Here is a 21,374-nt window from a genome sequence, read left to right as displayed (position 1 = left end):
TTCTTTTCAGGTCTTTATCATTCTTCTCAATGGATCACTACAATACCTTTCCCAGTGTTCTCTCTGCCATACACTCATAGCCCATCTTCTTTCCATCCCCACATTCTTTTTCTGAAATCCAAACCACTCCTGTGATTGAAAAATTTGGGAGACAAAAATCCAAACTTAACATGAGACCAGAGTTTACCAATGATTTGCCATTTGCCAGAATCAGAACCCTTCCCATCCTGTTTGAGTGATGGGACATCTGGATCATTTGTTCCATCTTGGATCACCCTCCTCCTCACATGGCTTGACATTGTACTATTGTGATTCTCCTTCTACTTCTCTGGCTGGTCCTCTTGGTTTTCTCTGCCAGTCTCTCTTCGCTCTGGCATTTCTTGAAGTCCTGTGCTTATATCCCTTTTCCTGTAGACCTCAACATTTCCTTAATAATCACGTCTGCCCTCAAATTCATAGCCAAAAGGGCTCTAGATCTCTGTATTTATGGGAGCCTTTGGACCATCTTTACATGGACATTATTACATCAACAGCTTAAACTATGCTCAAAGCTGGCTCATATTCTTCCCTCCCAACTGGGACCTTCTCTTTCCATCTGTGTTCCTGATTTTAGAATTCTCCCTGTTGATTAGCTTAATATCCCCAAATCATTTGACACCTTCTTACCTCCCTTGACATTCAAGATTACCTTCTGCTTTTGCTATGCCTTTTCCTTCCCATCCATTCTTTTATTTATGTTTATTTATTTTGAGAGAGTGTGTGCACATGAGCAGGGGGTAGGGGCAGAGAGAGGGAATCCAGAGCTGGCTCCGCTGGTCGGCTATCAGTGAGGAGCCCCATGTGGGGCTCAATCTCATGAACCACGAGAACATGACCTGAGCAGAAATCAAGAGTCGGACGCTTAACCTACTGAGCCACCCTGGGATCCCTCCCTCCCATTCATTCTGAATCCCTTAGTATTCTTCTTAATTGTTTGGGGTCTCCTTTACCGTTTCTTCCAAACTGTCTACCTTTTTCCAATCCCATGATGCCAGAATAATCTTTTAAAAACATCTTTGAATATATCATGTCCCTGCTTAAATGGTTCCAGAATAAAGTCCAAGCTCTGATCACTTCTTGATCGGACCCTACCTTTTCAATCTCACATGCAACCATGTCTCTATGTTGGAGCCAGAAAGCCCACTCACAGTTTTCTAGACTGGCCCATTTCTGTGCCTCCTCTCACTTGTTTCCCTTGCCTAGAATATCTGCTCTCAAAATTTATCACCACCGGGGCGCCTGGGTGGCTCAGTCGGTTAGGCGGCCGACTTCGGCTCAGGTCATGATCTCGCGGTCTGTGAGTTCGAGCCCCGCGTCGGGCTCTGTGCTGACAGCTCAGAGCCTGGATCCTGTTTCAGATTCTGTGTCTCCCTCTCTCTGATCCTCCCCCGTTCATGCTCTGTCTCTCTCTGTCTCAAAAATAAATAAACGTTAAAAAAAAAAATTTAAAAAAAAATTTTATCACTACCTTTCCCCAGCAGCCTTCTTTCATTTAGCTGTAATCATTTCCTCCCTCCACTAGGTTCCATGCAGCATGTTACATATTTATCTATCAACAATTTAGTTATTTTGTGTAGTTGTTTTATTTCCCCTGCCAGATTGTTAGCAAGATTTCAAGTAGTGTATTCATCTCTAGCCTCCTTCTTCCACCAGGGGGGTCTAGTAAAATGCTGTGTTTATAAATGTCCTGAATCAAAAAGAATGTTTAAGGAATGAACGAGGAAGCCAAGATATATTAGAATGAAATATGGAAAAATGAAATTAGGAAGAGCCCAGACTCCCGATTTTTACCAAATACTTTCCTCCTAAACCCCACAGTTCAGCGTTGCTACCGTTTGTTACCTTTCCATCCAGGAAAGCTCTTTCTCTTCTTTCCTAATTTGTGATTTATTAATCAACCACAATGCTGCTCACAAAATAGAGGGTGGGGAAGAATGAAAGAAAAAAAAGTCAAGGTCTTAATTTCATAGATGTTAACTTGAAAGCGATGTGTAAAAACCTATTTCATTTGTGACACTGTGAGTTGGAGTTAGCACAAGATTCACGATTTCTGATCACTAGTATGAAGACATTTTTAAAAGATGAGAATAAATTAAAAGCTATGTGGGTCGTACTAGGTTCCCCAGTTTAAAAAAGAAAAAAGTTTGTTATGGAGTAGTAAAATTTAAATGACTGCGAAAATGAGACGTGTGGGATTAAAGTAATATGCATTTGTAACATCAGTAATCCCCTCTCCAACACCGGTCCTTGATTAATAAGGACTGGGTGTGACTGCCTTCAAATGAGGACAGAGAGTCTACACTGCTTAAAGAAAAAATCCTACTGCACCATATTGTAACATACACGAGGGACATTTTCGCGGGGTCACGAGGCTCTGTAACCTCACCAGCGCTGGAGTAAGGAACCCATCCTGGTCATTAGGAACTCTTTTCCAGAAAGGACCGGGGTATCCCTCGAGTGCCGGAGCTTCACCTTGGGAGGACAGTCCCCAGGCGTAGCCTATGGAACCCTCAAAACGCGGAGCGCACTCGAAGTGGGAGCTCCGGCGAAGGCCTTCACAGGCCTCCCCTACAGCCTCTCCAGGCAGCGCAAGCATGCCGCCGCCCCTGACCCAGCACAACTCAGCGTCGCGGCCACCAGAGACCCGGGTCCAGCTCCCAATGAGCGGGGGCCAGCGACGGGCGTGAGCACGGACACCTGAGGGGGTGGAGAAGCGGGGCCACGCCGCGCTGCGGACGAGCCGCGTTTCTTCTCCTTCACCCGCCCACGTCCGCGCGTCAGAAGCTTCGCGGCGGGGGAGCTGCAGCCGGCACGAGGGTAGGAAGCCACCAGGCGGTCGGCACCTGCACTCGGGGTCGCCCGCCCCGCCCCCTTTCGCCCCCTCCGCGTCTCACGCCTGTCTCTTCCGCTGCCTCCCTCCGCCGCGGGCCGCAGCCCGACTCCGCCCCACTCGCGCGGCAGCCCGGATGGCTGTGACGTCACAAGACCACGCCCACTTACTATAAATACTGGCGTCTCCGGCACCGCCTTCCCACACTCTCTGGCTCTTCGCTTGGCTGCAGTGTTTCTTTTTTTTCCGCCTTCTTTGCCTCTTCTCATCCTTTCTCGTTCCTCCGCTCTGCAGTGTGACGAGGCCGAATCCTCTCCCCACCCAGTCCTCGCCATTCTTCTTTTACCTGCGCTGTTGTTCTATTTCTCCCCTTCGGCCGCCGCCGCCACTGCTGCACAGCTGGTGTCGGTGCCGCGCTTTTCCCCCCACGTCGTCCCCGCAGCCTATGGCCCAGGCCGCCTTGGGTATTTCTGCTCAAGGTAACCACATCCCTCTTTAAAAATTCCGCCGAAAAAGAGAAGACGCTTTACCCGACTCTTTGGGCCGTTATCTCACGTGAGTACTGACCCGAGGGGTGTGGGGGCGCGGGGCTGGCCTCGGGGAGCTGCCGGGTGCCTCCAGACTGGGCCCCGCCACTCGGCCGGCGGCCCCGCAGTGCCCCGCGGCCGGCTGCTTCGAATATGGCGGACGGCGGTGTGTGTGGCGGCGGTCGGTGTCTCCGCGGCGGCGGCGCGGCGGGCTGGGGTGGCGGGCGCGCCTCGGGGCCCTCAGGCGGCCGCCTGCCGCTCGGCGGAGCAGGGGGCCACCGCGGTTAAGGTGAGGGGGCGTGTGCGCGTGGGGGCGCTCGCGGGGGTCTCCGCCGGGGTTCGGCGTCGTTTCCCGGCGGCGTGCGGCCCCCACCCCTCTCCCGTGGTGCATTGCTGTTTCCGGGGAGGGGGCCGGGCCGCAGCCCTGAGGGGCCTTGGTCTGGCAGCCCCGGCCCGGAGGCGCGTTGCGACTTCGCCTCCGGGATCCCCGCGGGCGGCGCGAAGGGCTGCAACGGCCGGGGCCTTAGGTTATGAATGGAGCGGGGCGGGCCCGGCGGCGGCCTCCTGTGACAGCTGCCGGAGGAGGACGGGTTCTTGGGGGTGCGGGGAGTGCGGCCCCCCTCTGGTGGAGGAAAGTTGACGCCACTCGGGGCCCGGAGGCAGGGAAGCCCCGGTGTCAGGTAGCTAGCGAGAGGCCCTTGGCCCCTTCTGGAAGCCTCGGGGCTGCTGCTCCGCCCCCTGCGGCTCTCCTGATTGGGCCAAGTTGCCTTCACTCACCCCAGTCACCTCCTGGAGCCTGAGGATTAGTCACCATGGCTTCGTTTTCCCGTCCGCGCCACGATTCCTGGGCAGTGAGAGGGAGAACGGTAGGCTTGGGTGGCTTATCAAGTACTATTTTGACTGCCAACGGGAATGATGGTGACGTGTTTTAACTCTTGCCCAAAATACATTCTGAGCGTTTGTTTTTTGGGCTACCCTGCTGGTTCGGAAACCTGAGGTCGGGTACACAATTTACAGCCCCATTGATGTTCAGGCTTAACTGGATTCTGTGGTGGTGCCTTGGACCCGTTAAGGTGTTGACTGTCTTCGTGTTTCCACCTTTAAGCCCCACAGCTTGGGTGCAAACCTGAGGACCCTTAAGGAAGAGAGAAGTGCTGTGTGATCTGGCAGAAATAGGGCTAAGGATTGTCGGGCAAGGCCCTAATCTTTAATTTTTTGCAAATGTGAGAGTGCAGATGCTGGTCACGAAGACAAAGAAGCCCTGAGGGGTTTACATTTAGTAGAAAGGTAGGCTTCTGATGATTACAGGTGATGGAATATCAGTGCCTTCTCCTGCCACTCACGTTTAACTTAATAAATTTTCAAACATAGAAGGCGAAAGAATTACATCTTCTCCTAGATTTAACGTTTTGCTTTCTTTGCTATCCTACTATCCATTCATCAATTCACGTCGGTTTTTTCCCATGTGTTTCAAAGTCGGAGACATTAGAACACTTAACGCCTCCAACTTCAGTTCATGAGCATATATCATAGCCTAATACTGGTTATTTCTTAAAAAAAAAAAAATCTTTGGATAAAATCCGCATAACCTTAAAATGCACAGATCTTTAAGTATATCATTTGATGAGTTTTGACGAAAAATAGAGTTGTGCTATCCAGACCTATCAAGATGTAGAGCATTTGCCTTACCTCAGAAGTTCTCTTTTGCCCTTTCAAATGACAATCTCCCACTCTTCAGAGGCAACCAGGATTCTGATTTTTTTTTAAACCACAGATTAGCTTTGTCTAAAATGGAATTATACTGTTTGCTTTCTTTTCTTTGAAAAACTTCTTTAATTCATGTTTTTGATAGTCGGAAGTGCATGTATCAATAGATTGTTACTTTTTTTTATTTCTTAGTGGTAGCCGATTATGTGAATACTTTGATTTTGTAAAATAGACTATTTTGGAATAATTTTAGATTTACAGAAAAGTTGCAAAGATAGTATAGAGCTGCATACTTCTCACCCAGTTCACATTATTAGCATCTTACTGTGGTACATTTGTCAAAACTAAGAAACTGACTTTGATTCATTACTATTAACTAAACTCTAGGCTTTATTTGAATTTCATCAGTTTTTAATGTCCTTTTTCTGTTACGGGATAATTCAGGGTACCATGTTACATTAGTTGTTATATCTTCCCCAGTTCTCTCTGATGTGTGACAGTTTCTTAACCTTGTTTTTCATGTCATTGATAGCATAGAGAAGTAGTGGCCAGATACCCAGTAGAATGTCACCCAGTTTGGCTTTGTCTGCTACTTTTCTCATCATTAGACTGGAGTTTGGGGTTTTTGGAGAGGATACTACATAGCGACTTTAAAAGTCATTGCAAAGACTTTAAAAGTAAATGCAATGTATTTTGTTCAAATACTGATAATTTGGGGGTACTAGGCTTTGGGATAGTACTGTAAAAGTGATGGGAGACTTGATTTTTTTTGTGGTAGTGACCTGCTGCTGACTTCAGTCAGGACTAGTTCTCTCTGCTGTTCACCTAGCTGTAATGAGAGACATTGTCTTCAGTTAAGGAACTTGATTGCAGTGTTCATGAACCAAAGGATTTACACGTACCATTCTAAATGAGAATAACTTATCTTTTCCTGTACCTCCTTTTCTCCACATTTTCATGTAACTCCTTTATGGCTTATCTTAACTGTATGAATATTTATCCTGTATGTAAATAGCTCTTTTACCTTATATGCTGCTTTTATTTTACCAAAATGTGCTTTTCATATTTTAGGGTTTTCATTTCCTACTAGTTTCTTTTGTTGCTAGATGGAAATGTTTTAGAGATGATGAAAATTTTTGAATGTCTGAAGTTTACTATCCTTAATATTTTACATCACTGCTCTTGAGGTTGCATTAAGCAAAACAGTTGTGTGGATGTGGATACATGGTGGGGGGGGGGGGCGGGCAGATGAGAGTGTCTCACCCAGGATAATTATCCTATTCCTTATAAACTCTGTCTTTGCAGCATGAGTCAACTTTTAATTTATTTTTAAAATTATCTTGGTGTGGGAAGACTCAAAATCTTTGTTTTTGAGTACATTATTTGGAATCTAATGTAAGGTTATAATCACCGTTGCATGTTGGTAAGGGTTCTTGACTCATCAAGAATATGTGAGCATATTTTTTTAGTAAATTAAAAGAACCACAAGGATGCTTCTGTTCTGGTGGAGATGAGAGATACTTTATTTTTAATTTAAAATTTTTTTGAGATGCTTTAGATATACCTAGAGTACTTGTGAAATTTCTCTGATTCTTAACCTTATAATCTCTAGTTAGATCATTTTTCTGGTTTCCTTATCACCCTTTCTAACAAATGCTGTCCGGTTATATTAATTTAAAGTAGCAACCACTGAATTATGATTTCTAAGTATAGGTGTAGCGGTTTAATTAAGAGGTGAGAAGTCCATCCAATCAAACCATAATAGGTAATAACCATTTCTAAAACTTAGTGTTTTGTAACATGCTAAGCACTTTAACATTTCTATGTTGTTCTAGCGATAGTAAAAAGACGCGAGGTAGGTTAGGTATGAGGAAGAGAAGTATAAACTTCCAAGTGACTTGCCTTAATGTATAAGGCAATTCTCAAATGTTATTTCACATTCATAATGTATTAAATCCTCGATCTTCTTTTTGGTATGTAGTAAGATTTTATACTTTAAGCAAAGAAGAACTTGCAATTTGGAGAGTAAAAGAAATGTTCTGGGTAGTTGCAGATTACAAATCATACTAGAACATTATACACATCAGGTTGACCAGGGTACTTGGGGAATTTTGCAGTTTTAGTCCACTGAGAAATTTGGGTTTTGGAGGATAAATAAAAGCAAAAATGAAATTAGATGAAGGCTGGAAACTGAGTAGGTGGATAAAGCAACTTGGTAAGATGATACCAGTTCTGTGAACTTTGCACTATAAGAGCTTGGAAATTTTTACTACATAAAAAAGTACTTGGTCATATGGTAAATCCTTTGAAAACATTATTTGTGTAACGTGATTAATGAAACACTTTTAAAACTAAAACATACTCCCATAGTTAATCTATAAATCAATTTAACTTGCTTGAAAAGTGCAGTGTAACGTATTTTTTAATTTATGACTATTTACTACTACTTTTATTTCCTTCTTTAGGGCGAACTTTCTGACCGAGTATACAACTACCCAGAGGGCCTAGGAGAAGTGCTGTATAGAGAGCAGTTCGACTTCAACGCTGAGCCACCTTGGGAACCTAGCTGATGATAGGGGGGTTCCATCTCCTAACTTGTCCATGTAAGTATTTTCACATCTGTACTGGGGGTCTTGTAAAATTGAAGTAAAAGAGAGTTCTTGTTGCTCACTTTTTTTCTGAATTTGAGATTGTATTTGCCTCTTAAAATGCAGTGATCTTTAATGTGCTTTTTAAAAGTTCTAAAATAGGGGCACCTAGGTGGCTCAGTCTGTTGGTTGAGTTCAACTCTTGATTTCAATTCAGATCATGATTCCAGGGTTGTGAGATCAAGCCCTGTGTCAGGCTCTGTCTGAGCTGAGCATGGAGCCTGCTTGAAATACTCTTTCTTCCTCCCTCCCTCTCTCTCTCTCTCTCTCCCCTATGTGTGCTCGCTCTCTTCTTGTACACACGCACGCTCTCTCTAAAAATAAAAAAATAAAGGCTTGACAGTTAAGGGTTTACTGATTCAGTTTTATATGCATTGTTTACCAATCACTGAATCACTTAAAATTTATTTTGAATATATAACAAGTATTACTCTACTTAAGTACATACTGTAGACCAAGTTTTAGGAAATCTTACTAATCCAGGTTTTAATATAAGTTGTTGGAGAGTTTGGGGTGGGTTTTTTTGTTTGTTTTTGTTTTTTTTTGTTTTTTTTTTTTGTAATTTAATGTGTGGGCAGTGGCTTATTCCATCATTCAACCGTTTGGTAAATTTTCAAGTATTTGGGCTTAATCAGAAAAAAAGACATTTTTAAATAGAGTAAAAGATTCTGTTCATTCTACTCACTGAAGCTATACCTCACAGCATGGTGTAGGAGAGGTGAATATTAGTTCTTGTATAGTTGTGAGCATTTTGCCAGGTATAAAGTGACTACTAGAGTTTATAATTGCTTTATAAGATGACTTTATGTAATACTCAGCTGGTGAGGAAAAATTGGTTGTTTTCAGAGGACTTACTGAGGGATGATATATGTACGTCTCCTAGCTTGCTATTTTCTGAACAGATTTTCTTGGATAATTTTTGCCAGTACTTGATTTTCTATGTATGGATTTGACTTTTGAATTGAATGTCTGTGCAAAATACAGTTCCACAGTAAACTGATGTTTAAATTTGAATTTGCTACTGGATTTGTATAGTTTATTTTAGGTTTCTTGCAATTGAAATTTGGGTTTTGAGGTTTCGGTTTTGTTTTTGTTTTTTTTTTTTAACATTTATTTATTTTTGAAAGAGCACTCGTGCAAGTAGGGGAGGGGCAGAGAGAGGAAGACCGAGGACCTGAAGCAGGCTCCATGTGGGGCTCAAACTCCCCAATGTGACCCAGAGCTGAAATCAAGAGTCTGACACTTAACTGACTGAGCCACCCCGGTGCCCCAAAGTTTGCATGTTTCTGAGTTGTGCAGACACTTGGAATAACAATTGACATTTTCAGGAAAGCATAGGTTATCAGTTTAGTGTTCCTGTAGTCTGATTTTGTTAAAGAGATCGTATCGAATAAAAATGTTTTCTCTAATTAAAATGTGTTTTGAACACATTTGTAAGGCTAAAGAGTGGGGGGAATAAGTTTAATAAAATTTCTTCAAAGTTCTGTTGACTTAGAAACCTGACTAGAGGGTTTCTCCTGGCTTTCTCTTAGCTGTGTGAGTTTGAGCAAATTACTTTTTTTTTTTTTTTAATGTTTTTATTTATTTTTGAGACAGAGCATGAGCAGGGGAGAGGCAGAGAGAGAGGGAAACACAGAATCTGAAGCAGGCTCAGGCTCTGAGCTGTCAGCACAGAGCCCAATACGGGGCTCGAACCCACGGACTGTGAGATCATGACCTGAGCTGAAGTTGGATGCTTAACCGACTGAGCCATCTAGGCACCCCTAAATTACTTATTTTTAAAATCTAGCTGTAACTAGATTTCAGCTGTGACTAGAACAGTTCCTTTAGCCCTAAACTGATACAATGATTTTTTTTTTTTTGAGTGTATTAACCACCCCTTGTTAATGAATGGAGTGTGGTCTTTGGGATTAGCATCAACTACAACAGAAATGCAGAATCTCAGCCCCACCCAAACCTGACTCAATGCATTTTAACCAGGTCTCTTGTGTGCATATTAAAGAGAAGCACTATTGCTGCCATCTCAGGACCAAGTCAGTTATCTCTTAATTTTTGTTAGTCATCTGTCTGTTTCCAATGTATCTGATGTTTCTCCCTCATTGGCCTGGAGATTTAACTTTTCTGGGGTGGGGACTAGTTGATGACATAGTCATGAATAGATTCTAAGATGGAAATTTAAGAACAAGCTTCATGATTTAAGGAATGTCATATTAAAACAGGCATTTAGTTGAACTCTGTAATGAAAACTTAACTTTGCATTATATTTAGTATTTATAGTGAACTTGGGAAATCCGTAGTTAACACCTCCTTTGCGGGTAGATGAGTACAGGTAGAATATATTAAAGATACTTATTCTGCAGGTTCTGGCAGCCAAAGTAACTGACTTTTACTTACTATGCCCAGGTACAATGTGTATTATGTTGAAGGAAACTTTAGTACGTGGTGCTTTGCTGCAAAGCTGCAGGTCCATAATCCCTTATGTGTATAATTCTGAAATTCAAAAGTTACTTAAAAAAATTTTTTTATGACCTTCTTATAGTAACCTAAACTGATTTGGGAACAAAAACTTGACCTGAATCTGAGCTGACTTGAGGCTCTTTTTATCTTATCCCATGTAGTGCCAATATTGCTAAATTTTGTTGCAAGAATATTGTGATTACAGGGTGTTGACTTCACCTCCTGGCCATTTTAAAATCTGAGAAATTTTAAATTCCGGAAGGATCACTGGCTCCAAAGGTTCTTGAGTAGAATTAATGAAAATGGCAAGAGAAAATTTTACATTCCAGAAAGGTCCTTAGATATCAATAGGAATTTGTTATACTGGATATTTAAAATCCTATGGAGCAACAATACTGTTTGGAAAACGAGAAGTCATTAAAAGGGCTTAACACGCTGGCTTTTGTAGAAAATCCTTGCATTTGCATAGCATTGCAAAGCATATAGCTATGTGAACTCTATTTGAACATTGTAATACTTCAATAGTTCTGTGCAGGTGGTCTGAGCTCTAGGATTTCTCTCCAGAGTTAGGTTTCTAAATCAGGTAACCATGTGAATTTTGAGATCGTTTATTAAGTATTTAGGAACTTAGGTAGTTGCTTATATAAAAGCTTTTTCTTTGAAAACTTTTCTTTAGAATATATGTATGATGTAATATGTGAGCACTGTAAAGATATTTGACAGGTGTTTTAACACTAATAGTATCTAAAATTAATGAAGGGCCTCTAATTGTGGAAAAGCTTTTGCATGCTGTTAAAAAAAAAATCCTTAGGGCTTTATGCTGGAGTGGATTTTTCAGTGGGCTAGATTCTCAAGTTATTTTAGCCAGAGCTCCATTTTATAATTAATAAGCCTGATGGAAAAATCTGAAGTAGGCCTTTCCAGAAAACTAAATTCTCTTCTAACCAACTGCTTTTTATTAGCAGATCTGGTGATGAAGTCAGATTGAATTAATCATTTCCTTACACTTTTTAGTAAGTTGTATCTAAATCTAGAAAAAGGTTACAATTGATTTGTTTAAATGGGCTCTTAAAATTTGTCTGAAATATTGTATGTGGTTGTCAGTTGACTATGTTCATGTAGGAACTTAATAAGAATCATTAGCATTTTATTTTGTTTTTTATGAAAAAAAATTTTTTTCATGTTTATTTTTGAGAACGTACGAGTGGGGGAGGGGTAGAGAGAGAGGGGACCCAGAACTTGAAACTGGCTCCAGGCTCCTAGCTATCGGCACAGAGCCTGATGCAGGACTCGAACTCGAGAACCACAAGATTAATGACCTGAGCTGAAGCTGGAGGCTTAACCGACTGAGCCACCCAGGCACCCTGAATCATCAGCATTTTAAATATTCATGTTCTGTCTCCTGATTGGTAATATTTACATATGCCTTAATAGTACTCATCCTACCTAAATTAGAATTATTGTAACTAAGGGAAAAATGTTCTGTATGTATGTACTAGTATTGTTTCCTCGTGTTTTGCTGTTAATTGTCAGTAGTAAAGTCAGGTTTTTGACTTTGGAAAAAAATTTGGTTTTGGTAATTTACAGATTTTGTGATGAAAGCAAATTCAGCAGAACACTCATTAATGGTTGTTAGTGTCTTTGACAAAAAAGTCAAATAAAACTATCCTTGAAATAACCAGTTTTTAAGGCATATGTATCCCCTGGCATACACAAAATAGTGTTTGATGGTTCTGCACTGCTTGTGTAAATTAGTGGAAAAGTATTCTGTACAAGAACAATGTGGAAATATGCTAATGGATTAAACAGCATTTGGGGAACATGGATTTTTTTTCCTTTGAGCAAATTTAGAATCTTCTCTGGGAGGGCCAAAAAGATTGGAAAGCAATGTAGACCAATTTTTAAAGGGCATAAAATGGTTCTTGCATTTATCACAAAAGACAGTTGAGCCAAGAGAATCAACAGTGGCTACCAGTCTGTGTGTTCCATTATACTCTTTTCACCTGATGTTATTTCAGAGTTTTTGAGACTCTTAATCTAGGCCCCTGAAATTTTGATACTCTTAATTTCAAATAGGAGTAAATAAGTTATTTGTACCTTGCATGCTATAAAATCTAGGTAAATAGTAGGCTGTTTTAGGCTGACTGTCGTGCAGATAAGCCTAAAGAGGCTGTTGCAAGTGAAGTGCTTTCACATTGGTAAGGCGTAGGAAGACGGTATTTTTTGTTCTTCCCTTTCATTCCAGGGTCATCCATGTACACTTAAATGATTTATCACAAGCTAACTGAAGCAAAGATTTACCCATCCTTTAATCTAATGAGTAATGTGAAGAACATTATGAAAGAATTAGAAAATATTTGTACTGAGTTACAAGGATTACACTGATGACGTTCAGCCTGCCTCAGCCATATTCAGCCACTATGAGATCAGAGCTTAAATGCCTAGAACTAACTGACTTGGAGAAGGACCCAAGATAACAAATTCTTATTGAATGCTCCTCTCCAAACTTTTTTTTTTTTTTTTTTTGCCTTTTCTTCATTATCTTATGTAAGCATGCATTTTAAATCTCTCTTCAGAATTTGCTGTGGAGTTTGTTACTTTGTTACTTTTTGTGCCCTTACAGTCTAGCTTTGTAAGCTTGTGAATTGATCTTTGTTACCTTGATCAAAGTTATTTGGGGGTGGTGAGCTTTAAAAGTTAAAACTAACTTTAAGATTCCATTCTCAGTTGCAGGTGCCACATTGTGAGTGCTGGGGAGTTATATGTGGTTAATGGCTATTATTTTGGGCAATGATAAAGAAAATTGCATTTAACACAGAAAGTTCTATTGGACAGCATTGTTCTAGGGTATTGTTATTTTTGGTTTTTGGTTTTGTTCCCCATAGGAACTACTGAATTTTATTCAGCAGTCTGTATGTAGCATGGGAAAACTGACATTCCTGAATTTAAGGTCCTGCAGTTTACCACCTGTACTAGATTATTTATTTGTATATATTAACCAACATTATAGGTGCATATTTTAGGTTTTCTTCTTTTCTCACTGATGTGAACTGTTATGGATTATAAGTCAGACTAATTTTAAACCTCTTCTTAAACTATTTGTATTTAGTATATCCATTCTTTTAAATTTACATCCAAGTTAGCATATAGTGCTGTAATGATTTCAGGAGTAGTTCTGGTGATTCATCCCCTGTGTCTAACACCCAGTGCTCATCCCAAGTGTCCTCCCTTATGCCCCTTACCCATTTAAGCCCATCCCCCCACCCACAACCCCTCCAGCAACCCTCAGTTCTCTGTATTTAAGAGTCTCTTATGTTTTGTCCCCCTCCTTGTTTTTATATTACTTTGCTTCCTTCCTTTATGTTTGTCTGTTTTATATCTTAAATTCCTCATATGAGTAAAGTCATATGATATTTGTCTTTCTCTGACTAATTTCGCTTAGCATAATATCCTCTGGTTCCATCCACATAGTTGCAAATGGGGTATTATTAACGTGAGTAGTATTAGCTGTAATAATCTTAAAACATTGATTAATAAGCATAAAAATTACGCATTCTCTTCTTTCTCCTTTCATTTAATAAAAAATTTCCTTTAACTGTAGGGGCTTTTCAGTTTTATATTTTGAATTCTTTATCATGCTGTTAGGATGTAATTCCCTACTATGATTTTATGTGCTTATGTAGACAAATTATTATTAGGTTTATGTTGAATATGTGATTTTTCATCTGTCTCTTGGCTTTTTACTGCAAGGACCCTCTGATATCCTAAAGAGCTCCTAAATAAGTACAGTTCTAGGTTCTAGATGAACTTCAGTTCACCTACGTTCAACATGACCAAACATGTTATTTTAGGCATGACCCAAAGTAGGATGAAATGCTTTAGTACGTTCAACATGGACGATCTAACAAAAACCATCCCCAAATAATCCTCAGTGAGGTATTTGCTATCCTAAATTCATGAAGAGCTCCCACAAGAAAAAGTAAAAAACAATGGGAAAATGAACAAAAGAGTTGAAGACCTTTTTTCACCAAAAACTTAGCAGTTCCACTTCTAGTATGTAGCCCTAGACCAGTGCTGCTTAAACTTCCAGCCAGCAAGCTAGACTCTTGCACTACAGTACAGTTTGCATAGCACTGCCCTTAGGTACATAAGTAATAGAAGTTAGGTCATAAATAACATAAAGAATACAGCAAAAAATGGGAAGTAACCCATAGATCAGTTCAGATAAATAAATGGCATACCTACACAGAATACTACCCAGAAATGAAAATAAATGCACTTTGGTTATGTCTATCTGCATGGGTGAATTGAGACTAAAGTTGAGCAAAAGAAGTCAGTCATGGTAGAAGAATAACAGGCATGCTATTTATAGTTCAAAACCAGTAAGGCCAATGGTTTAGGGGCACATAGAACAATAAATATTAAATAACAAGGGAATGATGATCGGAAAAGCATGAACATGTTTATTCTATGGGAGATGCAACCACTGCCACCTGGGAAAGCTGTATAGGGCTTCTAGGGTATTCTCTTTCTTAACCTTGTATTTGTTGCAATAATTGTATTACACATGTGTTTTATATATGATAATTAAGGTTTCTTCTTGGAAAGATGACTGAGATCTGCTCTAAGGTAATCAAAATAGTAATTAAGTGCATTTATTTATAGAGTTATTCTGTACCTGTACTGCACCTGAAAAGCTTAGAAAGCATGAAATTACTATGGTTGTAAATTTCCTGTTCATGTGGATTACAGTAGTTATCTTTAATGTCACTACATCTTAATTACCAAAAGGCCTTTAAGTATTTTACTTGAGTGAGGGTACATACACTTCTTCCAGAAAAAAATTAATCTTTACATCAGATAGTCAAGACAGATTTTTTAAAAGGCTAATCTTGTCAATTCCACATGTAAAAGTATATGGTATGAAAATCCTGTATTTTGTTTTCTCATTAAGACATATTTTAGAATTGTGAGACCTTTCACATGGCAGCCTTTACCTAGGCATTTCAAACTTAGCCCGTTGAGCTCATTTCCTTTAGGGTTTTTCTCCCCCACCCTTAAATATCTCCTGTTCATTTTTGCTCTTGTCTTTTAAAATAATTCTTCAGCAGTCACCTTTAATATTCTTTTTCTAGGGTTATTTATGGTTTTCTTTTTTCTTTTTTTTCCCCCACCTTATCACCTGAAAAATAAGTTTAAGAGTGCCTGTTGTCATTACTGGCTTTCCACTTACTGTTGATAAAAGCATACTCTGTCCTGATTATCCTAAGTACTCTGTGTAGGTTATTGTTATTCTCCATCACTTATTTTTGGTCCAGTATGGCAAAAATCCATATTGCCTTTGCACAGTTTATTGGAACTTCCTACCATTTCCAGTATATAGCTTCTTGGCACTGTTTTTGGTGGTTTGAACCTACTCCAGGCCTCCCATCTATAGTGCCAAAGTCATCCTTTAGAATCCTCTTCTAATACTCTCCTGCCCAGTTTTTTCTAAAGGTATTCTGTGTGGTAAGTAACATTTCTATCAGCGGTAGGATACAGAGGTGACCTTGACAGCATTGTGTCTTTTTAAGCTGTTAGCTGAGTTTTAAGTCATCAATTGACTATGTAAAAAAAAAAAAAAAAAGGTGCTCTTTGGCTTCTTTACAGTAGTAGTTTCAAAATGTCTCAAGTTCTCATTTTTTTAATGAGTAAAAAGTCCTTTTAGAAAAGTGGTTGATATATTAAGGTTGGGTTTCCTGCTTACATGTCTCTGAAACCGTACTCTCAGCCTTTCAGCTCTCCCTGTTCTACTTCCAGGGAGGTCTTCACTTCAGAAATCCAAGACTCATATTCATCCAGCTTGGTGTCAAGTGGGCTGTTGCTGCCAGAATTATCTTGTGATTATTTGAGAGATGTATCAGTTTCTTCTGAAGTACAATCAACTATAGAAGCCTTTGTAGCAGGTGTGTAACAAGGCAAGTGCCCAGCTGCTGCAGCCACTTCTCTTGGCGCTACCCTCTCAATGGACATGAGGACTCAGCGGCCTCATGGAAGGCTCCAGGGAGCTGTGTGCAGTTCTTTGGAGCCTTTTGTTTCTTTGGCAGCTCTTCATTAAAAGATGTATTACCAGAAAACACCAAGGTGTAAATAAGGAATGTTAAACATTTTTTTCTTCCCAGCTATGCTATCCAAGAGGAAATTCCTTACAGAAGTAGTATTGTGATTACAGCCGTTGTGCTATTGTAATAAACAGTTTGCTTTCACCATATATTGATAAGGTGTTTGGTTGTGAACATGGCTTAAAGGCTTGAAGTAGAGAATACTTCCTAGTATCTGTTGATGAAATAAACTTGAGAGCTTTTATGGAAAATGAATTTGCTCCAGTTGAAGAGAATCTAAGATCTATATAGGGTAGATTTTTTGAAGTTTAATGTAAATACTTCAATGTCTAGCAGCACCAGACCATAGTATATAGTGGGTCATAATGTGTTGGAGCCAGTGAGTCAGTCCCATTTTTTATTTATAAGCCATAAAAAATGGTGCAATGTCTGTTGGAAATTATACCTAGGATTAGAGCATTGGGGGGAAGTTTGGCATTACCTGGGTTTGAGTCCATTCTTAATGGAGAGGTGTCTGGAAATTCCCTGTGGTGTTTAAAATTAAGGTGGATTAACTTGGTGATCTGGCATACAATACAAACTCTGCTCACCCACAACACATACACACTTATTTTCATTCTGGGTCCATAGAACATACTGTATGTGTCATAGATTTTTGGTTTAATGTATTGTTACCAAGTAACTTCAAATGCTTTTTGGGAAACTAGCAAAGTATTTCTTTAGTGCTCTAAGGCAGAAATGTAGAACATAAACCTTTTTGAGGTAGTGGAGCTTTAAATATTTTTTGCTAACATGTTAAGAAAATTAGTCAAAGGCTTCTGGAGGTAGGATTATGAACTACTTTTAGGACTCTTTCAGTGAGAGAGGGGCACAATTATTAAAGGTAGGAAAGAAGATCAGCCTACCCATAATCCCCTGCTTCAGCCTTTTCAGTTGTTGGAAATACTGGGTTTCCAGGTGACATTTCATGTGAACAAAGGGTTTGTCGGCTTAAGATGTGTTAGAAAACCTCTCTTCTGAAGGCCTTTATCTTTTGCAGATTCTATAGCAGAATTAGTTTTTCCTGCGTGTTAACTTTCAGCTTTTAACGGTAACTGACATTTGAGCTTTGCATTTACATGTGGGTCACTATTGTATCAAGTTTTGGGCTCCTTTCGAGAAGGTGAAAGATGGACTGGACCATCTTTTTCAACACACTTGGAAGTTGAAGGAATTCATTGCTGTCACAAGCCAACCCTAAGTTTAAGAACTCCCCATTCTTAAGAGTTGTGAAGTCCTTTGTCCCATCTGTTTGTGAGCACCTATTCTGAGCTAGGAAATATAGAGGTATCAAAACCTTCAGGGACCATATAAGAAGAGATAGAGCTCACTTATGCTCACTATCTTTTATGTATAGGTTTTATTAGTGTCGGCCTAACAATTTTATTGCAGTGCTCAGTGTAAATAAGGAAATCAAATATTACATGTACTACATCTGTTTTAGTGGTTTAGGTGTGTTAGTCCCTTAATTCTTTCATTAAGTACAGCCAGTATAGCAAATGAATTTTATTTTTCCTTCTGAGTCCTTTTGTGAATCAACTAGGGATTGGTGAATGAACACTAGGGTTACTTTTGAAGTGAGAGTTCGATTTCAATGATAATAATACAGCCATTCCACAAGCATTGTATCCTTTAGAGCAGTCCAGTATTTTGGTTCATGTTATTCATTACTTGTCAACTGTTTTAGTTTTAAAATTATTTCACTTCTACAAAAGTCTGATCTATAGTGGCAGAAAGAGCTCAATGGTTACCTGAAGGGGATTTGGGGATTTACTGCAAAAGGGACACGAGGGAACTTACCTTTATGGTTAGTGGTTACACAGATAATATATGTTTGTCAAAATGGGTGCACGTCGTTTCATGTAAACTGTTGATATGATGGATAAAAAAGGAAAAATAATTTCAAATTTGGGGTTTGCCTGAGAATTAGACCAAAGATACAGAAGAACAGCAAGGTTAAAATCTAGAGACTCGTCATAGAGGCTAAAAGGCTATGAATAAGTGTAATAGGATGTTTTTATGCTGTATGTAAGTTGGAGATCCAAAAAAGCAATCCTGTATTTTCTAGGGGTGCTGGAGAGACTTTTTTCCTTTTAAACATAATTTGATCGTCAGCATCTCTGGAGCTAATTGTTTTGTGCCTCAGTGTCTTAACCTCTAAAATGTGGGCAGTACCATTATTACGGGTTTTTTTTAAGGGTTAGAGATCTAATTGTATAGATAAAGTACTTACAACAGTGCTTGGCACACTGCCATAACATCTTTGCTGTTAAGAATGTAGGCATTCAGCAGGTAAGATGGATGTTTTTGTAAGTACTGAGGATCCTACTACTAGAGGAAAATCACCCTTTCTGTAAGGACTGCAGCTATAGGAAATTGAGGTACATATCATTGTGGCTGTAAACGACTATTGCATGTGGCAGCAGTTGCCTGTAGAGGTCCATAATTCCTAACTTAAAGTTCCCAGGTAAATAGTACATACAGACTTAGGAGTTTCATGAACTGAAAAATTAGACTGAAGATCTTTTTTTTCATTATTAATAGAATTAAGTGAAAGCTGTTGGACCAAAAAGATTTTTGATGCTAAACTGAAGGTTTCTGCTGTACTCTTTCTTATACTTACCTTTGATCTTTTTTAAAAAGTAGCTTTTATTGTTTCTATTTCCCTTAGTGCATAGATGAATAGCCCCCTAAATTGTTACTGTAACTGGAGTTAGGTTGTTTAAAATAAATATGTATCCTCAGGCCTAAAATGTCTGCTTCCTGGGCACAGGTTTACATCATTGCTGGTATAACAACCTTTAGAGAGTGTCCAGGCTACAATGTGACTTTACTGCATAAGTATTAAGTCTAATGTAGATATGCCTAAGTTAATTACTTCGTTAAAATAAAAATATTCTCAACTTTTCTGTTTCTGCTGTTGCATGAAGGAGATTTGATGAGCTAAACTGAATGTGGTTGACTTCTTGGAGATGAAGATGTTTTAAAAGTTTAAAAAACTTATTTCATGGAATCTAATGTTATGGTCTACTGATGAGTTTGTTCTGGTGCATTCAAAAATGCACTTTGGGAACCATTGAAATGGAGTATACCTTAGGATGAGGGCCATCACAGAAAGTGAACACTGGCACAAAGAATAGCATTGGGAGAATCAAGGACATGGGAAAGGCTGTGCAAGTTTTGAAATAGGTTGCCAATAGCTGGTCTGTGTCCATTCCTAATGTAACCAGAAGTCAGTACCAGACAATGGAGTAGTATCCTGTCTGGAAGACTTGTTTTGCTAACGGACTTTTTGTTTATGTTAAATGCTTGCCTAAAGTAACCTTTAACGACCAGTGAATTCAGCAAAGATAAACTTTTATGTCAGTATATGCTGCCCTGAGGAGAATGGGTGATCTGGGGTAGGGAGGGGAAAGATTTCTTTGCTAAGAGAAATGTTGGATTTAGTCAGCCTTTAGAGCTCTTAGTAAATGGTCTAGGATATACCAGGTGCCTAGCTTGTGCCTAGTTTTAAATTGTGATGGCATTTTTGTGTTACTGGCAATTGGCAACTTAATTTTAGCTCTATTCTGAATCAACACGTTTAAACAAGTGTTTGGGTTTTTTTTTGTATTCATATGCTATACTTTTTCTTTTCTTTCTTTCTTTTTTTTTTTTTTTACAGCAACCTTTTGAGGAAGTAGTTAAGATAATTAACTGAAGTTGAGAGAAGTTGACCTAGGATCAAATAGCTATTAAATGACATAGCCACGACCAGATCTTTCTGACTTCTATTTCTCTAAGTTAGCTTAACTCATAAGAGAATTACATTGCTAACCTGATGTAGCCAGTACCATTTGAGCTTGAGGTGAGACCTAGACAGTCTGTATCAAAGCTACAGATTGTCCACTAAAGTGACTCTCTACCACTTCTATCCATTTCTGTTACTTCATTTTTCCCCTCCTGTAGAATTTAGAAGACCTTTATCTACAGTTACCTGCTAACACACTGGGAGGTGATTGGCAGTATATTGAAGCTTAGGCTAGTATTTTAATTTCTTGGCTGCAGATAATATTTATCTAGCTTTCTTTACTTAAAATGAGGATGTGCTTTCACTGAAAATTGTGTTATGGAAGAACGATAAAACAAGAAATAATACAGGCTGGGTCTGCAACTCCACGTCAATAAGGTGACCATACTGGTGATAAATTGCACATATATGGATTATCTTAAACTATGTCATACTGAGCTTGGTTTTTAAATGTATAAAATACACACTCACTATAAAATGGGTATTAAAAGATAGTGAATGATCCAGTGTTTCTGCAAGTGTTAAGTGATACAGATTCCTCACTAATTTAGGCACTTAGCATGCTTTCATTGACATCCCCTACATTATAAGGTTAATAGTGAAATAATACAGACTTTGAAATAACTTCTATTTTGACAGTTTGTTGCATATTCTAAGGACCCAGACATAAGGCTTGGTGGCCCGTCTCTTGTTTTTCCTGGTTTATGACTTTCGGCTTTGTGGAATACGGCTGAGATGAAAGGATTTATTGACGATGCAAACTACTCCGTTGGCCTGTTGGATGAAGGAACAAACCTTGGGAATGTGATTGATAATTATGTTTATGAGCACACCCTGGTAAGTGTGCCGTTTCACATTTCTCAAATTCAGTGTTTACAAATTTTTGAATTCTAAAACATTGCTCTATTTCTAAGATGTTAATCTGATAAAAGTACTTTTTTCAGATGTTCGCTTTTCCAGGTTGTCTGACACTCCCACTTCCCTTGCGTAGTGATGAGGTTTTCTTCGTAGCCCGGATTAAAACAAGTGGCTTTCTGGGGTGCCTGAGTGGCTTAGTCGGTTAAGCATCCGACTTTGCTCAGGTCATGATCTCACAGTTCATGAGTTTGAGCCCGGCGTCGGGCTCTGGGCTGATAGCTCAGACCCTGGAGCCCGCTTCAGATTCTGTGCCTCCCTCTGTCTGCCCCTCCGCTGCTTGCACTCTGTCTCTCACATTGTCTCAAAATAAAACATTAA

General features: G+C 39.6%; 1 protein-coding gene across 5 annotated transcripts in view; it reads left to right on the top strand.

The window, feature by feature from the left end:
- The first annotated feature begins 3,045 nt into the window (after nucleotides 1-3,045).
- AZIN1 (antizyme inhibitor 1) overlaps nucleotides 3,046-21,374 on the top strand; it is a 30,845-nt gene continuing 12,516 nt past the window's right edge. For 2 of the 5 annotated variants that reach the window (XM_043601516.1, XM_043601513.1), the window contains exons 1-3: nucleotides 3,047-3,424; nucleotides 7,569-7,706; nucleotides 20,778-20,975. In XM_043601516.1, the coding sequence (XP_043457451.1) occupies nucleotides 20,874-20,975 (102 nt within the window). In that variant the 5' untranslated portion in view covers nucleotides 3,047-3,424; nucleotides 7,569-7,706; nucleotides 20,778-20,873. Of the gene's footprint in view, nucleotides 3,425-7,568; nucleotides 7,707-16,007; nucleotides 16,166-20,777; nucleotides 20,976-21,374 lie in introns of all 5 variants that reach the window. The other 3 variants (XM_043601517.1, XM_043601514.1, XM_043601515.1) reach the window with 3 other exon arrangements.

The sequence above is a fragment of the Prionailurus bengalensis genome, chromosome F2, assembly GCF_016509475.1.
Source record: "Prionailurus bengalensis isolate Pbe53 chromosome F2, Fcat_Pben_1.1_paternal_pri, whole genome shotgun sequence".
Taxonomy (NCBI): Eukaryota; Metazoa; Chordata; class Mammalia; order Carnivora; family Felidae; genus Prionailurus; species Prionailurus bengalensis.
Note: the sequence above shows the minus strand (reverse complement) of the source record. Positions and strands in the feature narration are given on the sequence as shown.